Raw genomic sequence first — 23,990 nt, forward strand, 5'->3', positions numbered from 1 at the left:
TAGCTTTATTAGCCTGACTTAATTATCAGTCAACATAAAAAGCCGTTTCAGGGCGTTGCTGCACCTCTACGGAAACAGGACAACCAGGAACCATGAAATTAGTCCAAAATAAGTTAAAATTTCTCCAAAAAAGTCAAAATATCTTCAAAATTTGTCCCAAATAACTCATAGTTATCTTAAAAATCAACCAAACTTGTCCCAAATGACAAAAAAAAGTCTCACATGAAACACTTTCAAAATAAGTCGGAATTTGTCCAAATTTGTCTATAGTGAGTCAGTTTGTCCAAGAGTAGTCTAAATATGTCCATATTAAGGTGTAATTTGTCCAAAATAAGTCACAATTTGTCCAAAACGATTCACAATTGCCTTAAAAATCAACCAAACTTGTTACAAATTACTAAAAAATAATTGCCTTTCATGAAAAAATAGAATAGTCCTGATTTGTCCAAAATACATCCAAATTTGTCCAAAATTTGCCTAAAATAAGTCAGTTTGTCCAAGATTAGTCAAATTGTATCCATAGTAAGTCGTAATTTGTCCAAAATTTGTCACATTTTAGTCCAAACTTTTTCTAAAATAATTCAGAATTGTCTTGAAAATCAACCATATTTGTCACAAATGGCCAAAGAAAATTGCCCCACATGAAAAACACTTCTAATTTCCAAATAATTTGTCCAAAATAAGTCACAGTATGTCCAAGATTAGTCCAAATTTGTCAGAATTTGTCCAAAACAAATCAGCATTTCTTCAAAACAAGTCATAATTTGACAAAACTAACTCAGACGTTGTCTTAAAGACCATTCACACTTATCACAAATGACAAAAAATGATGAAGCTTGACAATAATTTGTCCAAGTCATAATTTGTCTAAAATAAGTCAGTCTGTCCAAGATTAGTCCAGATTTGTCAATATGAAGTCATAATTTGTCCACATGTCAGAATTTGTCAAAATAACTCGTCATAGAAAGTTCAAGACTAAACCTACCGACAATTGTAGAAAGTTCTATGGACTTGAAGGACCTGGAACTCTGGAAACATTCACAGTATGAAGGTAGAACTCTGATCCTTAAATAAAATGACAGTAGATGAAGAACCAGATGTTCTTGAGGAGTTTTGGGGGGGAATTTTTATTCAGATTTAGTGGATTTTTGTATTGGAAAGCACTTTATGATTGATCATTGGTCTTGTTGGTTCATTTGAGATGATGTGCGTCCTCCGGTGTGTCGTCTAGATGTTTGCATGGTCCAGATGTTTGCGTGGTCCAGATGTCTGCGTGTCTTAGTTCAGGTCGGGTCGAGCCTTGGGGGGATGAACGGAGGTCGATGCTGAGTGTTTCAGAGTCCATTAGGAAGCAGGTCAGTCACTCAGCGTCCATTAAGACTTCCTTTTGTCCAGCTGGTTTCTGGGTCTCTCCGTTTGTCCTCGGGCTTCATCAATCACTGTCCCTGCCCCGGTGCATCGTGGGTAGTTGTAGAAGCTTCAGTTATTTCTTCCTAAGAGATGTGGATTTTTTAGCAGCTGTAATTCCTCAGAGCGGCCAGTAGGGGGAGTTAGAGGATAAACTGTGTGTGTGTGTGTGTGTGTGTGTGTGTGTGTGTGTGTGTGTGTGTGTGTGTGGAGGTGTACTTGTTTCTGCTATACAGGTGGGGACTTTGACCTGACTATTTGCTATAAAGGTGGGGACTTGTCTTACGGTGGGGACCTAAAATGAGGTCCCCACGGGTGGCAACACCGTTTTCTTGGCCATATTGTTGTTAATAAAAAATGTAAAAGTGCAAAAACGTTTGTTTAGGGTTAGGCATTGATTTGGTGATGGTTAAGGTTAGGGTTAGGGTATGGGTTAGGAGTTAGATATGAATGGGAGTCAATGGTAAGTCCCCACCGGTATAGAAAAACAAACATGTGTGTGTGTGTGTGTGTGTGTGTGTGTGTGTGTCGGCGTGCAGCGTGGAGAACCGGATTACGCACACGCCCCGCCGAGCCGTCCAATGGCGTGTCAGAGCGGTGGAAGCCTGAGAGCGATATGCAAATGAGGCCTCGCTAGTCATTTTTAGCTCTCTCTCTCTCTCTCCTCTCCCCGCTGTGTCTGCTGATGTAGCTCGCCCATCTGTCACCGTGGAGATGCATGGAGACCCTCAGGTGTGTCTGACAGGTGAAGGGGGCGTCATGGCGACCGGTCCTGAGCTAACGCTAAAGCTAATGTCGTTTCAACACACAAAGAAATCAGCTGCAACATGCAAAACTGTAATTAAAATCAGTTTTAATCGCAAAATCAGGACATTAAAGCACAAATTAGGATCAAATTATCTCCTAAAATCACCATAAAATAATGTAATGACACTTACAGAATTACTTTGTCATGATTAATCTGTAATTAAATCATCAGTAAACGGTTAAAAATGAGTCCAACCAACATCCTAATCCACATAAATCTTTAATTCAACATAAGAACAAGAAAAAGCAGCAAAATATTTTGCATTTTATTTTGAAAATTAGTAATTAGTCAGGCGTGTTTGGACCTCCGTAAAAAAATCACAACAAACTAAATTAATTCTTTTTCTATTAACAAGTTAATTTAATGCATTTATTCATTCATTTTTGTTTAATTTTTATTCATTTATTCATTTGCTTTTTTACATTTAATTCTTTATTTCTTCATTTGTTTATTTTATTTCATGCAAATTAACTTTAACTTCATTATTTTCAGAATTTTCGTAATAAAAATTATTTAATTTCTAATGTTAAGTAATAAGTTGTTTTAGTTTTTCATTTTAGTCTATTTCAGCAAAAAATAATCCTTTTTTCATTCATTAAAGCATTTTCTGATATAATAATATATGACAAATACAATATATTTTTTGTCTCTTTCTATTCTTGTAATTGTATTTTTTGATCAATCTATCAATCTCCTTTATTACTAAAGTTTGTTTTCTTTATTTTTTCTGATTCGTTTGGTCCAACCAACACAAGTAACCACAAAGTATTAATCCACAGCAATTTAAGACCAACAAAAGCAACAAAATTTCACATTTCAGAACCTCAATGGTGCAAATGTTTGGATTTTATCTTGATTTTTTACTTAAATATTCGGATATATTTTGTTTTCTGGTTCACAAATTTGTGATATCAGTGCAATAATTGATTATATAACCAGAAAGAGGCAAAAAATGAACGAAATAAGTTAGAAAAGGGACGCAAATGTCTCAAACTAGATGCAGAATGACTAAATTTAAATAGAAATGACCAGAAAGGACAAAGAACCACCGAAATAAGAAACAAAACAACCACAAAGACACGCAAAAGGACCAAAATAAGATGCAGAACGACTAAAATTCAATACAATTGAGCTAAAAAGACAAGAAATATTCCAAAATTAGTTCCAAAAGAACCACAACAAGAATCCAAACAACCAAAATGAAATACAAAATTTGGATTTACAGTGATTTTTTTTTTTTGTATAATTCCAATGTACAGTTGTTTGCTGTTGGATCCAGAAAACTCTTCTCTCCATAGATGCAGTAATTTATGGATGTAAATCGAGCATTGGTTCGTGCTCGCTGCCGTCTGTCAGGTTTCCGTCAGCAGTTTTCTGAGTCGCTGGGATACGAGATCCGTCGGGACGTGACGAGGTCGGAGGTCGAGCTGTGAATGTTCGCCCTGCAGACCAGCTGTCAGAGTCGCACTTTTACTGTTTGTGTTCACGTTGAGATGAAGAGTGCTGGTGTTAAAACCCGTCCAGTCGAACCAGGAACAACATTTTGTAGATCTTCAGATGCAAAACTCTTACCTGAGTCATTTAGTATCTGCAGGTTCTGAGTCAAAATCTAAGATCATAAGTAAAATACAATACTGATAATATAATATGTAAACTACAATAAATCTAGAATAGAACAATGAAAAGTAATGCTGGCAGTTATACCAGGCTTTGCAAAAGTTCTGATACACGGTTTCATGATCTTTAGAGACGTTTACATGTCGGAGGGAAAACTTCCATTGAACAAACTGAAAGTTCTACCTTATAGGCAGGTGTCCTTAATACAAATTTGTTCTCCGGTGAAGTTGTATCAAGATGGAAGTCAAAAGAGTTGAGATATCTGCTCTCCTTCATGCTGGCCACAAGAAGTCTGACAGAGCCAAGCAGCTGAACGTCAGCCGGATGACCGTCCACAGAGTCGTGGAGAGGCTCAAGAATGGTGAAGATCTTTCAGGTCTTGATGTAGTTCAATATTGCACCTGAAGAATGATGTGAAAAATGAATGAAATCTTCACCATTACATTGACCTTATTGTACAGGAAACTATTGCACCAGCTGATTGGTTTTGAAATATCACAAATAAAACAAAAACGTGAAATATTCCACATAAAATGATACAGAAGCTGGTAATGCAGAAACTGTTGAAAAGTAATACTGCAAATGGTGTTGTAGTACAGATCTAAGTGTACATTAAAGTTCCAAAAAGGAATGTTACCAATACTAGAAAAATGACTATAAATATGTAACAATTTCCATATTTATTTTGGTTCAATACTTGTCTTTACCCTGTAGAAATACGGAAAACTCGTTTTTTACATAATCTACTCATTAGAAATGGATATTATTATTATTATCAGTTTATTTAAAAAGGGACCATGTACAATATTAAACATAAATGTTTCCATTTGATGCATTGTACCAGAGTTAGCTTTAAGCTAATTTCCATCTGTTGATTTTGCGCATTTAAAAAAAAGACCTGTAAAACGAAAAAACTCTGATTAAATATCAACAGTTTAAGCTCATAATTGGTTGTTTCTCTCAATGGATCGACGCTTGTGAATAGTTCAAAGACTGTCGGAAAGAATGAAAGCCTCCCAATTCTTTGCGGTTTTTACATTTTTTTTCCTTTGGCTAAATGAAGTAATTCATGTAATTCAAGTGCAATTCATTCATGTAGCTATTCTTATATTGTGTATATAGTGTGTGTGCCTTGCCTCTTTAATTTATAGTTGTGTTTTCTTGCTTTTCTCACTTTCACGTTGCTGCTGTTGACATTGCACATTTCCCCTTCAGAGACTAATAATAATACTCAATCCTATTCTAATTGTGGCTATTTTTAAAAGATAAAATGATTTTCAAACTGAGCTCCTCGGCTCTAATAATGAATAATATAATTTAACACTAACTGGGTTGTTTTTCTGGAGAACAAATACTTTCACTATGATATTTTCACCACATTCTGCTGTTAATATTTGTAGTTAAAGAGTAATTTGTAGTAAAAGAACGAGTACAGAATGTTTTGCTGATATTATTTGGACTCTTGCTTGTGATGGAGCATCTTTATGTTTCATTTCAGTCTGATTAGAACTCAACACATTCATCAGGGTTATTGGAGGTTATTCTAGTGTTGCGTCTTTGTGTTTTCAGTTTTGTTCTTCAATTTGAGGACTTTTTTGCCGCCCCTCCGCCGATCTATCATGTTTTTATTGCACAGAAATAATAAAATAAAAAGGTAAGAGTTTATTTCAGTTGGTGATTTCAGTCCTCAGTCATCCATGTTGGGGTTTTTATTTCCTGTATGATGGCTAGCAGCAACATTGAAGCTGCTAATGGATGCAGGTTCTGTTTGGTTGGTTTGTGATCGCTCTTTGAGTCTCGGTGTAATTCAGTTTAAAGGAAACTTAACCTATAGACATCATTGATGTTCAGCATGAAGGTGTTTCTGTGGCTGAAACTGCAGGATTGTGGGAAAAGTTCATCATTCCAAACAGGACAGCTTTATGTTAGCATTGTTAGCTTAATTGATTAGCTTTGTAGTTAGTGTAGCTCGGTTAGCTTAGCGGTTTGCTTCAGAGTTCAAAGGTTACAAATTGTGTGGATGTTGATTCTTGCAGATTCATGAATGTTCTTTGACTTGTTCACAGTTAGCTTAGCTCAGTTAGCTTAGCAGTTAGCTTCGCGGTTAGCTTAAGGGCTCAGACTATCGGAATTTTGTGGATGCTGATTCCTTCAGATTCATGTTTTCTGTGTTTGAGGCGTTCGCTGTTTAGTTTTGGAGGCTGCTTCCTTGTTTCCTTCCCTCCTTATTTCCTTCTCTTCATTTCCTTTACTCCTTGTTTTCTTGTTTTCTCTATCACTCCTTGTTTCCTCTCCTTATTTCCTTGTTTCCTTTTGTTTCCTTATTGCCTTCCCTCTTCCTCCTTCACTCCTTGTTTCCTCCTTTCCTTTCCTCGTTTCCTTCTCTGGTTGTTTCTTCCTCCTCCTCCTCTTCCTCTCAGCGTTCAGCTAGTTTCCTCCCCTCCCCCCTCAGTGTGATGAACTAAATGAGGAGGAAGATGACGAGGAGGTGAGGAAGAGGAGAACGAGAACCGAGAGCAGAGATGAAGGAAAGGAGGCGATGAAGGAAAGGAGAGGAGTGGAGTGTGTGTGTCGGAGCGGCGGAGTGTGTGCGCTGCGAGCTCTGTGATTGGCCGATGGGGGTTAGATGCACCAGCAGAGGAGGAGGCTGCAGAGAGGAGCTACAAAGAGCGAGAGGATCCAGAGGTGTGTGCAGCAGCAGCAGAAAGCCAGGAGGAGGAGGAGGAGGAGGAGGAGGAGGAGGAAACCCGATCTGCCTCTCTGTGTGGAATTAGCCTCTAGCTTAGCCCGGCCCGGTTCGGCCCGGTTTGGCACCAGGGATGGAGCGGTTCCTGGCCCTGCTGCGACTGCTGAGCAGGAGAAGGCGAGGGAGGAGGTACCGGGCGGACGACGATTACCAGGAAGGATACGAAGACGTGTACTACTACACCAGCAAGTACAACACACACCTACTGAGTGAGTCCCAGGGAGGGAGGAGAAGCTTTGTCTGATTGTCCTGCATCATGCGGAGGGCGAGCGAGGAGCTTATCAACAGATTAGGACACTTCAAGTAGCCCCGAGGGTGTGTCAGTTTACCCGCCGTGTGGGGACACGCGTGTCCGGGGGACTTCACTGTTTTATGGGGACAAACAGCCGATCCCCGGTTAAAGGGAGTCCTCACAAGTGATGATCTGCAGCTATGTGTGTGTGTGTGTGAGAGAGAGAGAGAGAGAGAGAGAGAGAGAGAGAGAGAGAGAGAGAGTGTGTGTGTGGTTTAGCACATGTTGTGGGGACATTTATGTGAGGCAGAAGGGTTTAGTTTCAGTGGCAAAATGTTTACACTGAATTTTAGGGTGACCTGACTTTACCTGAAGTCCTCATAAGGATAAGAATCTAAAGTGATATGTGTCTGTGTGTGTGTCTGTGTGTGTGTGAAAGAGGTTACGCAGTCATTATAAGGACCTGACTTTCCCTGAAGTTCACATAAAGCCAAGGAAAGAGTCCTCTAAAGTTATAATAAACAGCAATGTGCATATATAATGTATGTATTTGCATTTGTGTGTGTGTGTGTCTGTGCTTATGTGTTTGTGTCCGTTTGAAGATGTTGTGGGGACATAAATGAGTGACTGTCATATTATGGGAACTTGAATTTCGCTGAAGTCCTTATAAGGCCAAGAATTGTTTGAGGGTCCTCTAAAGTAATAATATACAGCAATGTACATATATAATATATGTACATGTATGTGTGTGTGAGTTTGCTCACGTTGTGGGCACATAAATGAGTTTACACTGTCATATTATAGGCACTTGACTTTCTCTGAAGTCCTGATGAGGCTGAGAGTTGTTAGAGAGCGTCCTCTAAAGTGATTATATACAGTAAAATGTGTGTGTATACATAAACATACATATATACATGCATGTATGTATATATGTATGTTTTTGTGTGTTTTTCCCCCTTTTTGTGGCGACATACATGAGCTTGCAGTGTTATTTTGATGACTTGACTTCCCCCTGAAGTTCCCCCCTTAGTGTCGGTGGCAAAATGATTATACCTGACTTTCCATGAAGTCCAAGAGTCCTCTAAAGTGATAATATACAGTAATGTGTGTATATTATATATGTATTTGTGTGTGTGGGGTTTTGGTATTGTTGTGGGGACATAACTGTGTTTGCACAGTCATATTTTGAATACTTAGTTTAACCCTGAAGTTCTAACAGGGCCAAGAAATGATTACAGTGAGTTGTGTGAAGTTAATATTGTACAACATTGTTTTGCTGTCCAGTTTTGCTCATGTTGTGGGGACATAAATGAGTTTACACAGTCGTATTATGAGGACTTTCCTTCCTCTGAAGTCCCCACAAGGCAATGACTTGTTTAAAATGAGTCCTCTAAACTGATGGTGTGAAGTTATGTTTATTTGTTCATGTGTGTGTTTTTGCTCATGTTATGGGAGCATTCATGTGTTTAGGCCAAGACTTGGTGTGAATCCTTAAGTGCTCAAAGACACAAACTTGGACATGCATGTACGTGTTTTTGTTGTACTTGTGGGGACGTCACCTCCTTACATGTACATTTATTCATCTATAAAGTTGAGTCTTGCCTGACCTTTAGTCATCATAAGTGAGTCCTCTGAAGTGATGGTAAATGTGTGTGTGTGTGGTTTTGAATTATAGATGAAGGTTGTTAGCGCTGCTCAGTTTCACACAAACTCGCTCAGGTATCCAGGTGACTGGGGGCGAGGTGGTTTGTTCGTAATGACAAGGGAGGAAGTGTTTACTGTGGGAAGGAATGTGGGAAATGTGGGAAACACACACAGTAATTTCACGTTGTGTTGTTCTCGGTAATTCCAGGTTGTGTTGTTCTTCTGTGATCGTTACTTAACATTCTTGTCGACAAAACCTGAAAAGTTCTCAGGGCTGAGGTGCATCCAAATATCAACTACAAACGGCATTATCAGAGTGAAAATATTCCTCAGCTCTCACCTCACTTATCTGATCTTTAACCCTCTGAATTCCAAGCGCTTTCTGGATGTTTTTCTTTTTTTCCTCCCGTCACATTTTTTCCATACTGTGGGCTCTTTGTTCTCTGCATGAATCTGCCCATCGGGCTGTCGAAAGATGCTTTGCCAAGAAATATCTGGAAAATAACGGTTAAAAATATCTTGAACTGCCCCAATTCTGTCCAAAATGACTCAAAATGTGTCCAAAATGTCTCATAAATCCTCCAAAATTACACAAAAATATCCAAAATGGCTTGAAATTTGTTAGAAATGACCAAATAGATTAATTTGCGTGACAAGAATTTTCCCATAATGTCTCAAAAATTGTCCACAATTTGTCCCAGAAAACTCAGAAAATCCTCTAAAATGATCCAAAGCTCGTCCAAATGCATGAAAATTCCACATACTGCAGATATTTAACTACTTCTGTGTTTCCAGCCTCTATAGACCTTTTCTGTATGTTTCACCATGCTGAATGGATCTCCAACAACTTGCTCCTCTGTTCACTGTTTCTGAGCCATGCTACATTTATTTTATTGATTCAGGAGGTTGGATTTTCCTCTCATGATCCTTTTGAACAAATTTTGAATAATTTTTAGAGAATTTTTCAGATACCTTGGAGAAATTTGAGCCGTTTTTGACCAGTTTTTTCGACCACGTTTAGCAAGTTTCCGGGTTTCTGTCCCATTTAGCTAATTTTAAGTCATTTTAGACACTTTTACAATTATTTCTATAAGTGTAAGTTATTTTGGGCAGATTTTCAGCCATTTTGGACAATTTTCCTATTACATTGGAGAAATTTGAGCCAAATTGGACAATTTTCTCAATCATTTTGGACACGTTTTTCAGACAAACATCGAAGTTTAAGTCATTTTAAAAAACACATTGGAGACATTTTAGCCATTTGGCACAAGTTTCCAGGTTCCCGAGTCATTTTTAATAAGAATATTTACATTTTTACAGCCCATCATCTGTAGAAAGATGTTTCGCCATGCTGAATGGATCTCCAACAACTTTCTGCATTTACTTTATTCATCCAGTAGGTTTTTCTTCCTCCAAGTCTAAAATTGCTAAAAAAATTATTTGAAACTTGTGAAGAATGAAGCCATCATCATCATCATTGTGTGATGAACCACAACTCTGAGAAACTTCATCTACTTCAAATGTTTGTGATTCCTTTAACAGTCTCCATCTGTTATTAAAACATTGAGGAATCAGTATTTTCACTGAGGAGGCTGTACACTTTTTAGAACCGGTTAAATAACACCGGTGTGACTGACTCATTGCTATATATGTTTATTTACTCTCAGAGCTATATTTTTTCTGGCTTGTTAATGAAAATTCAAAAACAGGAAACTCTCAAGATCCGTTGAAACCATCCGTGGATTTTATACGTCAACCTGAGCAGCTGTTAGGGACTCAGTTTGTTGGATGTTAATTATTAATACTTGAAAGTACAGTCAGTCAGTGTTGTATTTGTGTAGGAAGCCTGTGCTTCTGAGCCTCCTCGTATCCTCGAGGTACATTTACGTAATTAGAAGATTCTTCAGGATGGCGGCGGGGGACCGATTTCCTAGGAGAGAAGACAAAATAATTAGCACCCTCAGACATAATTTTCAGCTTTCAGGAATTCCTGCACTTGAAACTGGGCTAACCAAACACTAGCATCAAAGATACAAACAGCCATACAGCAGCATTCTTTCTAGATGAATATAGTTCTTATTTGGTGAATCCAGTTTTTCTACGTTTTTACTGACTTTGACTGTCCAGCTAGCTCATTCTGATGTTGGGGTTTATTGGAATGACCCTGCTGATGTATTATTAATTATGGGAATTGTTCCAGTCGTCAGAGGGATTTTTCCTCTCGGGATCATTTTGGAGAAATTGTGAATAATTTTTCGACAATTTTTCAGCCACCTTGGAGAAATTTGAGCCATTTTCTTGACCATTCTGAGGAACTTCCCAGGTTTCCATCATGTTTAACTAATTTTGAGTCATTTTGGACATTTTTGAAAAAGTATTTCAACAAGTTTAGTTCATTTTAGACAAATTTTCAGCTATTTTGGACAGTTTATCAATTACATTGGAGAAATTTGAGCCAAATTATACAAGTTTCTCAATCATTTTGGACGAGTTTCTGGGTTACAGTCATTCTGACAATTTTTGAGTCATTTTGGACCATTTTTTTCAGACATTCAGAGAACTTTAAGTCATTTTAGACATTTTAAAAAATACATTGGAGACATTTTAGCCGTTTAGCACAGGTTTCCAGGTTGTGAGTGGATTAACTAACCTTACTCTCCTCTACCTCTCTAATGAGGCTTGAACTAATTATTATTCCCATTGTTGATCAATGTGTCAATTAATTTATCAATCAGTGTTGTTTGGTATTCAAAATGTCAGAAAACAGAAAAATATCAATCACCCAAAGCACAAATTGACCAAATTCTTGTTTTGTGCATCAAAAAAACGGGAAATAACTAATTTTACAGAGACGGACTAAGACAATTTACAACAAAGAATCAGACTTAGGTTGAAGTTGATACCAATTAGTTATAACTGATCAACAAACAAACAAATCAATGTTGTACGTGTTGTTTAAACACTTTGTAGCGTCTGTGCTGTTTTTACAATCCTACCTAAAACCCCACAATGCATTTGGAAGAACATCGTCCCACCTATGATGAATTTATCGCCTGGATTGATCAGTGGTTCGACATCTCAGCGGGACCAGTTTCTGTTTTCAGAAGCGGCTGTCGTTCTGGTTTTATTCTCCGTGGTGCGTTTCTGATTCTATTCTCGTCTCTGATTTAGATTCCGTTTGTTGTGCCGCTCCTTGATGTGTCTTTAAAAACACTTTTTGGGGAGATTTTCCTTCATTAGATGAGACAGTAGCGAGCCGACGGAGACGAGCGAGGTAACAAAGGAAGCAGGGATGAAGCGATTAAAGCTCGACTGTGCGGCGGCGTCGAGTGAAGGATCCTGCTTTGTGTCACGGTTTCTAAAAATTGCTGGCAGAAGTGTAGAAATGTGCCACTTGAAACTGAATTTTTCTCACCTTGAATAACAGCACGAGCTGAATGTGAACCACAGCATTTGGAAGAGATTTATTGGACTGGATTCTAACTGCATTCAATCATCACTGATAGACTCGGCTGTGTCGATTTCGGGTTTCACAATTTAAATTAAGTTCCACTGGAGTCCTTTGTTCACTGCAGTTTATATCTCAGCTTCCGTCCACTGTACCACAATAATGTCAAAATTTTCCAAAATGTGACTTACCGAGTTTCCTGAAACCAGAAGAGAACTTTACCAGACCTTCCAGCGTATCATTGAGTCCGTCATCATCTCCACCTGTGGAGATGGGTGGAGCTATGGGTAACATCATGGTTGATCCAGTGATTGGCTCTGCTGCTTCTGATGCTGGACTAGGATGTAAAAACACAACACGCTCCAGCTACTCTCCAGGATACCTTTACATTAGGGCTGGGCGATAAATCAAATTCATTCGATTAATTCGCCTTTTTAAAACCTGACGATTTGAAAATTTGCCAAATCGTAAAATCGAGGCGAGCTTAAATATATAACAATACAGATTCTTCTTCTGCCTTTCACAACTTGTGCACTGGCGTTTGCTTCCGCCTCTCATCTCCTTCCGCTAAAACACTCACACCCCCGTCATGGCGGACAGAACAGCAGACGAAGAGTTGGTCGCGAGAAAAGGGCCTCATGTTACATCGATTATATGGAAGTGGTTCGGCTTTGACAAGACTGACACAGAGCAAACTACAGTCATGTGCAAGGTTTGCAAAAGTACTGTGAAAGCGAAGAGTAGCAGCACAACTAACCACTTTCAGCACCTCCGGCAGAGGCATCCTAAAGAATGGGAAGAGTGCTGCAGCTACGGGAGTGCGGCATGGCTAGCACTAGCCATAGCAAACAGACCGCAAAGAAACAACAAAAATCCATTAAAATCGTAATCGTCCAAGATGACTAAAAAAAAAAAAAAAAAATCGAGATTTTATTTTTTGGTCGTATTGCCCAGCCCTAGCTGGAGTCCTTTGTTCACTCTAGTTTATATCTCAGCTTCCTCCCACTGTACCACAATAATGTCAAAACTTTCCAAAACGTGACTTACCGAGTTTCCTGAAACCAGAAGAGAACTTTACCAGACCTTCCAGCGTATCATTGAGTCCGTCATCATCTCCACCTGTGGAGATGGGTGGAGCTATGGGTAACATCATGGTTGATCCAGTGATTGGCTCTGCTGCTTCTGATGCTGGACTAGGATGTAAAAACACAACACGCTCCAGCTACTCTCCAGGATACCTTTACATACTCTGCCTGTCCAGAGAAAAAAGTCGGCATTTGGATTTAACTAAGCAAATAGGTAAGAGCCTTCCATTGCTGATGCAGTGAGGAGCTTCTCATTTCTTAAACAAATATGCTGGAAGACATATCATCACAGAAAAACGTGTAAATCCCTCCACAGCTCGTTTGTTTTTTCCACCCTTCTCTGAGCTGATACGAGGTTGAGGAATATTCTCGTTTTTGTGGCTGAACTCTGGTTCGCAGCTCGCTCGCCTCCATCTGTCTCCTCCTGAGAAATCTCCAACAGGCCTTGAACTCGGCGCCGGCTGAACTGTTTATGCCGATTTAAGTGTTTGTGAGCTGCGAGCAGACGATGAAACATTCGGCCTCGGATATTTGTGAATGAACCGGAGCAGAAAATGTACCCACTGAACCCCCCCGAGCTATTTCTGGACGTTTCATGTGCTCCTGTCACATTTTTAGGTTAATTTTTTTTTTTTTGCTACAACATAAATTCCCATCCCTCTATGGAAACAAAACAACCATTAATAGACGGAGAAGGAATTCGGTGTAGTGTAATTAGAATGGATGAAATCATAAACATAGAATGTAGGAGGATGTTTTTGATTATTTCTCAAACCAAAACGGAACATCGAGGTGTCAGCATGTACATTTTCCCAAATGCAATACCATTTTTTCAACCATTTTTTATATTTTTACAGCCTCTACGGACTTTCTCACTCTGCTCATCATCTGTAGAAAGATGTTTCACCGTGCTGAATGCATCTTCCATCTCCTCTGTTCACCATTTTTGAGCCATGCCACATTTATCTATTTACCTCTTAGCCTACAGTTGTCCACAACAACTTGAAACCAGCTCAAAATTATTTAAAATTTAGTCAAAATGACCATTTTTGCATCATTTGGAACCGGTTTTCTTGCTATTTTGAAAGATTTTAGTGTCCGTTTGAGTCACTAAACTTGACTTTGAGAGATGTTTCACCAGGCTGAATGGATCTCCATCTACTTGCTCCTCTGTTCACTGTTTCTGAGCCATGCTGCATTTATTTTATTCATCCAGTAGGTCTTATCTTTCTCTCAAGTCCAAAATTGTTTAAAATAATATAAAACTTGTCCAGAACAACTTGAAATTTGTCATGTAAAGTTGTCCAAATTGACTTAAAGACTATCTGAAGCACCAAAAAATGTGCAAAATGACTTTAAACTAGCTAGAAATGACTCAATATTTACTTAATGTCAGATTTTTTTGAGTCCCCATGGACAATTTGAGTCATTTTTGATTATTTTTGGTCCAATTTTCGGTCTCGTCATCTGTAGAAAGATCATCCAAATATCAACTACAAACGGCATTATCAGAGTGAAAATATTCCTCAGCTCTCACCTCACTTATCTGATCTTTAACCCTCTGAATTCCAAGCGCTTTCTGGATGTTTTTCTTTTTTTCCTCCCGTCACATTTTTTCCATACTGTGGGCTCTTTGTTCTCTGCATGAATCTGCCCATCAGGCTGTCGAAAGATGCTTTGCCAAGAAAAATCTGGAAAATAACGGTTAAAAATATCTTGAACTGCCCCAATTCTGTCCAAAATGACTCAAAATGTGTCCAAAATGTCTCATAAATCCTCCAAAATTACACAAAAATATCCAAAATGGCTTGAAATTTGTTAGAAATGACCAAATAGATTAACTTGCGTGACAAGAATTTTCCCATAATGTCTCAAAAATTGTCCAAAATTTGTCCCAGAAGACTCAGAAAATCCTCTAAAATGATCCAAAGCTCGTCCAAATGCATGAAAATTCCACATACTGCAGATATTTAACTACTTCTGTGTTTCCAGCCTCTGTAGACCTTTTCTGTATGTTTCACCAGGCTGAATGGATCTCCATCTACTTGCTCCTCTGTTCACTGTTTCTGAGCCATGCTGCATTTATTTTATTGACTCTCTGAATTGTTGTCGTCTAACTGTCGGTCACAGCTGAATCAGTCGAGGCTTTTTGGTTGTGCCGAGGAATGTAGAATTTTTCATTTTTTACAGATTCTGCTTATTGTGAACATTTTATTTTAGGCTAATTTTTAAACGAGACAGGTAGAATAAACTGATTTTGATGAATTAGCCTGATTTCAAGCTCAAATTTGGTTGGAAATCAGTTTCCGATCGTGATAAATTATGTCATTTTTTGATTTATTTTTAAAAAAAGATAACATACATTCGAACACTTTTGTGAATATTTGTGTAATAAATCATTTATAACCTTCTATTTGTGTCTGGATGCTGATGTTTGCGATGCTTCTATGGTATGGAAATGTACTGTTTGTGCTGCAGAGGCATTTCTGGAAGCTACTGGCTAGCTAGCTCAGTGTGTGTGTGTGTGTGTGTGTGTGTGTGTGTGTGTGTGTGTGTGTGTGTGTGTGTGTGTGTGTGTGTTCTTGTACTTGCTACATTGTGAGGACCATTTTCTGCATTTAACTATCAAAGTGAGGACATTTTTACAAAGTGAGGACATTTTGGCCGGTCCTCACTTTGAAACAGCCATGTTTGAGGGTGAAGACTTGTTTTTAGAGAACAGGTATGAATTGAGGTTTGGTTAGGGTTAGGGTAAGGATTAAGTTTAGGCAATCAGTTGTGATGGTTAAGGTTAGGGTAAGGCTCTAGGAAATGCATTACGCCTATGGATGTCCTCACTAAGATAGAAGTACAAACGTGTGTGTGTGTGTGTGTGTGTGTGTGTGTGAAGCGCAGCGTGTGATTGTATATGAAAGCATTTTCAGGTTGGCTGACCGGCTAAACCTCGAGACTTTCCATCCTCTCTGTCCTCAGCCCTCGCTCAGTGTGATTTCAGTCCTGAATTTCCTCGTTGATTTGATCTCCGTCGGCCTCGTTTAGCCGGTTTGCTGCGTCCAGCATCTTTAGGAGTTCTTGAAGGAGACATTTACAGGTTCAGATTATCAGCTGCTCCTGGTCTCAGTCTGTATCTGTGCCAGTTTTCCAGACAGAATAAGAAAGTATGAAGTAAAGATGCTGCATGTTGGCATTTCTGTCTGCCAGAAATCACATTTTTATACAGAAAAAGTCTCATTACTGAACCTTCTGTTTTCTTTTTACTGAAAAAATAGTGTAAATTTAGTTCTGTAAAGTGCAAACGATTAACTGATGTCATGATTTTGTGCACTTAAGATAAAGAGTCAGTCCCAAAAACACTCATTGTGAGGCTTCAGATCAAACAAATATGAATAAGAGAGAACAGTATATTATTACCTTTTTATGGGATTCTACACATTATTATCTGTAGTTTAGCAAAACAGTTAAAATCTGTAAAATAACTGGTAAAAAGTAGTTTATTTTTATCATTTTACAATTCTTAATGTACATCTTTTTTCTTTAGTAGTGACAAATATCAATAAAATAATTACTTTTTTGGCTAATTTAATCAGCATCAAAACTGTAATTTTAGGGTAAAACACTTAAAGAAAAAATTACTATTTGTAAAAATACATATTTACAGTTTTGCCCTTTTAACGTGTAAAGTGATGCTTTTTCTGATTGTTTTTTATCTTCTGTAATTTAATGAAACAACAAAGAGCTAATGTTTAAACAGTTAAAAATGTATATTTACCGTTTCACAGTTACTAAAATACGTACGTTTTCTTCGAAATAGTGGCAATTATTTTTAAATTAATGTTGTTTTTTGCTCATTTAGTTATCGTAAAAGCTGTGTGAAACGATGTGACACAACAAATTACTGTCAGATTTTTGATGTGGATGTTATTTATAGGTTTGGCCTTTTTTTTTTTTACAGTAAACACATAAATTACTCATTTTTTCTGTGCTGTTTTAATAGATATAGTCAGTAATTTAAAGACAAGATGTAAAATAACTAATTTGTTCACAAAACATTAAAAAGCCATTCTAATTACATTATACTGTGCAGAAGACATTTCTGAGCTCCGTCTCCTCCTTCGTGGTTGTTCTGTTTTTATAGAGGAGCAGAACTTTAGATCACAGTGAAAAATGAACCCACAGTGAGTAAAAATGAGACAGACATGAAAAAAAAACAACCAGAAGCTGTTTCAGGTCAGAAGGTTAAACACAACAGTTATATAAATATAATTGAGGTCATTCCTTTTGTATGAATAAACAAAATATATTCCATCCGGTGTTACCTGGATGGAGGTTAAAGGTGTTACCTCAGAGTGGGGGGAGGGGCAAGACCTCTACCTTGGTCCCTGGTAGGAAGTTAAGGGTATTTAACCTGGTACCTGGTTGGAGGGGCAACACCTTCAGCCTCCAACCAGGTTGAAGATGTTACCTCAGAGTTGGGGAAGGGAAAGGACCTTTAACCTAATTGGAAGGTAAAGTCTTTAACCTGATACCTTGTTGGAAGTACGAAGTCTTTAACCAGGGCTGAATCCAAATCTCTGGACTTCACCGCACTTGCAAACTCGCAGACTTTGCGGGCGCGTTCACAGGAAGTCCAGGAGTGCTGAGGGCTGTCCAAATCCACAATTCATCCAGTCCTCAAGGGGCCTCAAGCGGACTTTCTGCAGACGTCCAGAGAGTCTGCTTGGGGTGCAGACTTCTGCAGACTTCACCAGTTTGATCACCCACAATTCATTGCAATACGGACGTAACGTTTAAATTTTTCGATTTTTTTATTGAGTCTGGCCTATAAAAGCTGTGCAGTCTGAAGCCAAAATCATGAGCTGAGAAAAATAAGGAGCAGAACGATCACGTAGGCGAGTGCTGCTGTGATTAGCGTATACATTATAGTTTTTCAAACAGTGTCATAGAAACGACTGAAACGGACTCCAAGTCTGTCTATTAGCTCCATTCATAATGCTGTAGACTCCCGCTCTTGCAGACTTTAGGTAATGACGGTAAAGACGTCACATTACATATGACTGAAGTCTGCGAGGGCTCAGTCTGCAAGTCCAGAGGGTGGAGATCTGGATGCAGCCCAGGTACCAGGTTAAGGGTCTTGCCCCTCCCCTCAACACCTTTATCCTTGTACCTGGTTGGAGGTTAAAGGCGTTGCTCCTTCCCCACCCTGAGGCCACGCCCCCTGGCAGTGACATCACCCTTGTCTCACCTTTTTGAGCAGCCTCTCTCTCACCTCCTCCTCGTGATCTCTTTTTAGCGCCGGAACATTACGGCGCATAAATTTGCACGTTAATGAAGACGGGTGTTGAGTTCAGACTCAGTCGTTTGCTGCGTGAAGGCTGTTGACACAGAAAAAAATTGCTAATTAGCGCTTTAAATAAGGACTTCGTTAGCATAACCGGTCGGAGATTAAAGAGGAAAACGGGGAGGGCCGGCTTTCTGGTTCGCCGTTTTGTTTCTTCTGATCTTTGTTGGACTCCGTTAAGCGAAAACATCTTTATTTTGGTGAGCTTGTGGCTCCATTAGCGGCAGACCGAACGCCTACCTGCTTTTTAATATGTGTGAACGCGTTAGACTCCCCTCGGCTCGGCTCTCAGGCCCACGGTTTCCACTTTTCCAGGATTCGTGCTGGTCCGGAGGCGGCCGGATTATCTCCAGCAGCAGAAAGTGGAGCAGAAATCCACACGAGCTCACCTTAATTAACGCTCAGGCCTCTCAGGAGCCGCGCCGCCATTAAACATTATTTGGATTTGATGTTTAATTAGCTCCCTTAAATTAAAGAACAACTGTTTCCCCTTCCTTTTTCCCCTTCGCTCTTCTGATTCGTCTCAAATAAAAACACCCAGCTGTCAGTTTATTAGGTACAGCTGCGGTTATTTAGGTCAAACCTGCTGCTGAGTTTTATGCTGTTTGTGATATTTAGTCTGTCGGTAGGAAGTGTAGGATTACATATCAAACATTTCATTTGTCGAGCATTTTTCCTAAAGTTGAGGGATTCACAGAATACCAAATGTGATAAATAATAAAGTAATGAAATAAAATGTGAAGATAAAACAATGTAAGAAAAACAAACATTAAAAAGGCAAAATGTGAAAATAGAAAATTTATTTAAAAAACAGATTCATTTTAATAGGCTAAATGAAAAATAAAATAATTAAAAACTAGATACAGAAAATAAATATATGGAAATAAAGTAATCTAATAAAAGCTACATATAAACTTGATAAATATAACAATATAAAATAAAACAATTGAAAGTTAGATATAAAAGCTAATAAATAGATAAAAAAGACAAACCCTGAAAATGAAATAATATATATTATTTATAATATAAACCTCGATAAGATTGATTAAACAGAAATGTTTATTCAAACAAAATATGAAAACAAGATTTAATCCTTTAAGTCAGAAAAAATTGTACTATAAAAATTTATATTAATTAAAAGACAAAACATGAAAAATATAATAATAGAAGAAAAACTAGATATAAACTTGATAAAATCGATTAAAAATACCAAACATTAGATTAAAAATAACAACAAAAATAGAAACAAAACTAAATAAAATCTATTTAAAATGACAATATGAAAAATAAAACAATTTAACTTAGTATAAGTTAAAAGTTTTAAATTATATAAACTTAATATAAAAAGAAATCAAAAAGATTTTAAAAAGACAAATCATGAAAATAAAAGAATATACCAAAAAGTAGATTTAAAATCAATTGGAAAGATAAAATATTACATTAAATAATAAAAAAATAATAAAAACAACAAAAATGAAAAAAACAAAATCAGAAAAGACTATCAAAAATCCAATTAAAGATAAAACATGAAAAGAAAATAATATAAAAAAAAAACGAAATGTAAACCTGGATAGAATAGATTAAACAGACAAAATATTGCAAAATAAAATTAGATATTAAAAGCTTGAAAAAATAGATTAAAATGACAAAATGTGAAAAAAATACAAAACTAGATATAAATATTATAAAATGTATTAGAATGACAAAATAATAAAAATTTTGTTATTTTAAGTGAAGTTAAAATAAAGATAGAAATAAAATCAACTTAAAAAGACTATGTGAAATATTCAACAATTAAAAAATAGATATTAAAACTAATAAACTGCACATAAAAGTAGAGAATAAACAGGCAAAATATCAAAAAATAATATAGATACAGAAAAACTAGATTAAAATGACAAAAAATGAAATAGAAACTAAATATAAAATTTGCTAAAAACAGATAAAAAATACAAAACATTCCATTTAAATACCAAAAATGTGACATAAAACTCAATTAGAACCTAAATAGATGTTGAAAAAAAAAAAAGCACTATAGTCGATCAGAGCTGTATTTGTACTGATTGTTTCTTCTGTCTCTAATTAAAGGTTTGGACTCCGTGTTGTTAGCGTGTGCTGCTGCTGTGTGTGTTGTTAGCGTGTGCTGCTGCTGCTGTGTGTGTTGTTAGCGTGTGCTGCTGCTGCTGTGTGTGTTGTTAGCGTGTGCTGCTGCTGCTGTGTGTGTTGTTAGCGTGTGCTGCTGCTGCTGTGTGTGTTGTTAGCGTGTGCTGCTGCTGCTGTGTGTGTTGTTAGCGTGTGTTTGCGTGCGTTACATAAGTAGAAGAAGAGGTGACTCAAAGCCACGTGTTTCTCTCCACGTTACGCCGAGTCTCTGTGGAGCGCCGGCAGCTGTGACGACGACCTGAACTCTCCTTTCATCTCTCAGCGTCGCTCTTTGTTCGGTCGCCTCGCCGCCATCAATTATTCATCGGCCCGTTTCCATGGCAACGGCTGCAGCCGTGCGAAGCGTGTGAACGTGTGAGGGGTGGTGTTGTTGTTGATGTGACGGCGTGAGGACGTTCGTTATTCACATCAGACAAGTTCTGATCAGGAAGAAGCAGAACTTTAGATTCACACAGAAAGAGCGTCAACAAACAGAACTAAACCCAAACACAGAACACAGGGAGCTGGTTCTAGTTTATCTGGTTCTATTAACCGGTTCTGGTTTCTCTGACGATTGTAGTCGGTTCTGGTGTGCCTCTTGATTTTTGTGATTCTTCCTTTTCTACCAATCACTACCAGTACTAGCTGTTTTTTTTTTCAAGTTTTGACTCCTTCAGGTTCTTAAATCTGGTTCTGATTTCTCTGGGGGGTTGGGTTTCTTTGGTTCTGGTTCTGGTTCTGGTTCTAGTTCATCCTGCTCTCCATTTTTGTGGTTTCTACAATTTCTCTGGTTCGAGCTGATCTTTTCCGGTTCTGATTCCTTTAAGTTCTTGAAGCTCTTTCTGATATTTATCTATTTAATTACTGGTTCTGATTTCTTTTGTTCTTTGGGCCGGTTCTGATGTCTAAGGTTCTAGTAACTGGTTCTGATTTCTCTGTTGTTTCTAGTCGGTTCTTGTATGTTGCTTCACTTTTGTGGTTCTGACTTTTCTTCAAGTTTCTCTGGTTCGAGTTGTTGTGCTTTTTTCATGTATTGATTCCTTTAAGTTCTCATATCTAGTTCTGATTTCTCTGTTTTGTTTTTGCTTTAGTTGATTCTGGTTCTGGTTTGTCCTGCTTGTTAATTTACTACCAGCTTTTCTGGTTCTCGCTGATTTTTCCAGTTTTGATTCCTTTAAGTTCTGTTTCTCATATTCATCTGTTTAGTTACAGGTTCTGATTTCTGGTCTTCTTTAGTCTGGTTCTGATTGTTTCGGTCTGGAACAGGTGCACAATGCATTTCACTGCATACTATACTATGTATAATTGTGTGAATCTTGAAACTTTTACTTTACTGCAAAGTTCTCTGGTTGTCGCCGAGTTACTGGTTTCTGTGTGTCTTTACTGGTTCTGGTTCTGTATGATTCTGAATGGTTCTGATTTTGTTAGTTCTGTGTGGTGCTGGTCGGTACTGTTTCTTTCGCTGTTTAGGGTTTTAACTGTTTCTTATTTTATATTTTAGCACGCTATTTTAGATTTTAATATTATATAGCATAACATAATAGAACATAATACAATACATTATAATTTAATATAGCATAATATAATGTGTGTGTGTGAGTGTATACATACATATACATATATACACACACACACACACATATATATATATGTAACAACATGTCATAATATAATATAATCTGTGCAACACTGTGAGCTGCAGGTTCCTGTTGTGCCGCTGTGATTTGACCAGCAGGGGGCGTCATAGGCTCATAGTGCAGCTGAACAGTGTAGTGTCCAGCAGGGGGCCGCCCAGATCAGAACAGACCATAATAATGCACAAACAGAACCTCAGTAAAACCACCGCTGAGGCTCTATTGACGGTGAATGGGGACTGGGGGAGGGGCGGCTGACCTGCATTTCACTGCAGTTACTGTAATATGAATTTAAAACCTTTAATACACTAATCCGCTGTAATCTGCTGCTGGAACACTGACCTACATGTATGACCACTTCACTACCTGCTGCAGGCCACGCCTCTCTCCGCCGTCAGCCAATCACAGCTGCTCTACACGTTTTTGTCTCCTGATGAAGGGAAATAAACCAGAAGCTCAGCTATTCTGCACTAACTCCACAAATAAACACCAGATTATCAGCCTCAGCTACAGCGCTTTACCTGCTCTAAAATAGTGGTCCTGCACCGTATACATAAATAAATATTATATATCGTAATAAATATTCATAAAACAACAATCTGAATTGTGTTTTTAGCACTAATATGTAACTGTGATTTCCTTCCCTTTACCATCTTTTTATTTCCTTTCTCTGGTGTTTATTCCTCTGTTCCTGAATTTCTGAATTTTCCTTCCGTCTTTTCTTTCCTTCCTCTATGTCATTTATTCCTTTCTTTGTATCCTTGTGTTTTTATTCTTTCTTCTGTCCTCTTTCCTTCTTTTCTTCCCTTTATCATCCTTTTATTTATTTATTTTACTTCCTCATGTATTTCTGAATTTCCCCTCCTTCCTTCTTTACTTCTTTAATCATTCCTCAAGCGTTCTCTTTATTATTTTCCATCCTTTTTTGTGCCTCTGTCCTTTCCTTCTTTCATCCTTGCTTCCTTAATCCACTTTTATTCCATTGATTTTCTTTTATTTATTCTTTCTAAGTTTTCCTTCATTTTTCTTTTCTTTCCTTTTCCGTTGATCTTTTCCTCCTCTTCTTTTTCTCTCCCCCTTGCTGACTTTTCCCTCCTCTTATAACCTCCTTTTATTCATCCGTTTATCTTCCTGTTTGCATTCTCCATCCATCCATCCATACATCCATCCATCCATCCAGCTGCACAAACACTCCTCCTCCTCCTCCCTCCATCATCATCATCATCCCTCCTCCTCCCGTCATCATCATCTTCATCCTCCCATCTGCGCAGACTCTGCCTCCCCCCTCCTCCCCCTGCTCTGCCTGGTTTTAATGGAGGAGCTTCACATCTGCAGCGCTGCCTCCTCCTCCTCTTCCTCCTCTTCCTCCTCCTCCTCCTCCCTCCCTCCCCCGTCGGTCGGCTGCCGAGCATCGCCGCCGGATTCTGTCTGAGGAGGTCGTCCGTCATTCGGTCGCCAGCAGAGGTGACGAGGAAGAAGAGGAGGAGGAGGAGGAAGGGGAGGAGGAGCGGGGAGGTGTAGTTTTTTTTTTCCTCCGGTGGTTGCAGCTGCATGGCGCCGGGGGGGGAGGCGACGCTCGGCTCGGCTTCACCATGATCGCCGTGTCGTTTAAATGTCGCTGCCAGATCCTGCGCAGGGTGAACAAAGGTAGAGCGACATAGAGCTGCACTGGCAGAGAGAATGAGAGAGAGAGAGTGTGCATGTGATGGGTTTTAGTATGTGCAACAGAACATGCATGTGTGGTCGAGCCCACATCCGCCGCAAACTGCTGACATTGAAAAGACGGCGAGCTGGCTGTTTACGAGCGAAGCCGCCGCTGGTAAACGATCCGTTCCGTCGATCGCTGCAGGTCGCTTCGAGGCGAGAGACCTTCGGAGCGAGAGGCAGAG

General features: G+C 38.5%; 1 protein-coding gene across 6 annotated transcripts in view; it reads left to right on the forward strand.

Annotated features, from left to right (window-relative positions):
* grip1 (glutamate receptor interacting protein 1) overlaps positions 1 to 23,990 on the forward strand; it is a 76,410-nt gene that overhangs the window by 12,795 nt on the left and 39,625 nt on the right. Inside the window, exon 1 of one of the 6 annotated variants that reach the window (XM_022200928.2) lies at positions 6,328 to 6,787. The exons of 1 other annotated variant lie outside the window; for it this stretch is intronic. In XM_022200928.2, the coding sequence (XP_022056620.2) occupies positions 6,652 to 6,787 (136 nt within the window). In that variant the 5' untranslated portion in view covers positions 6,328 to 6,651. Of the gene's footprint in view, positions 1 to 6,327; positions 6,788 to 23,385; positions 23,749 to 23,990 lie in introns of those variants that run through there. 4 more of the 6 variants (XM_022200930.2, XM_022200929.2, XM_051959545.1 and 1 more) reach the window with 4 other exon arrangements.

Source organism: Acanthochromis polyacanthus, chromosome 1, assembly GCF_021347895.1.
Source record: "Acanthochromis polyacanthus isolate Apoly-LR-REF ecotype Palm Island chromosome 1, KAUST_Apoly_ChrSc, whole genome shotgun sequence".
NCBI lineage: Eukaryota > Metazoa > Chordata > Actinopteri > Pomacentridae > Acanthochromis > Acanthochromis polyacanthus.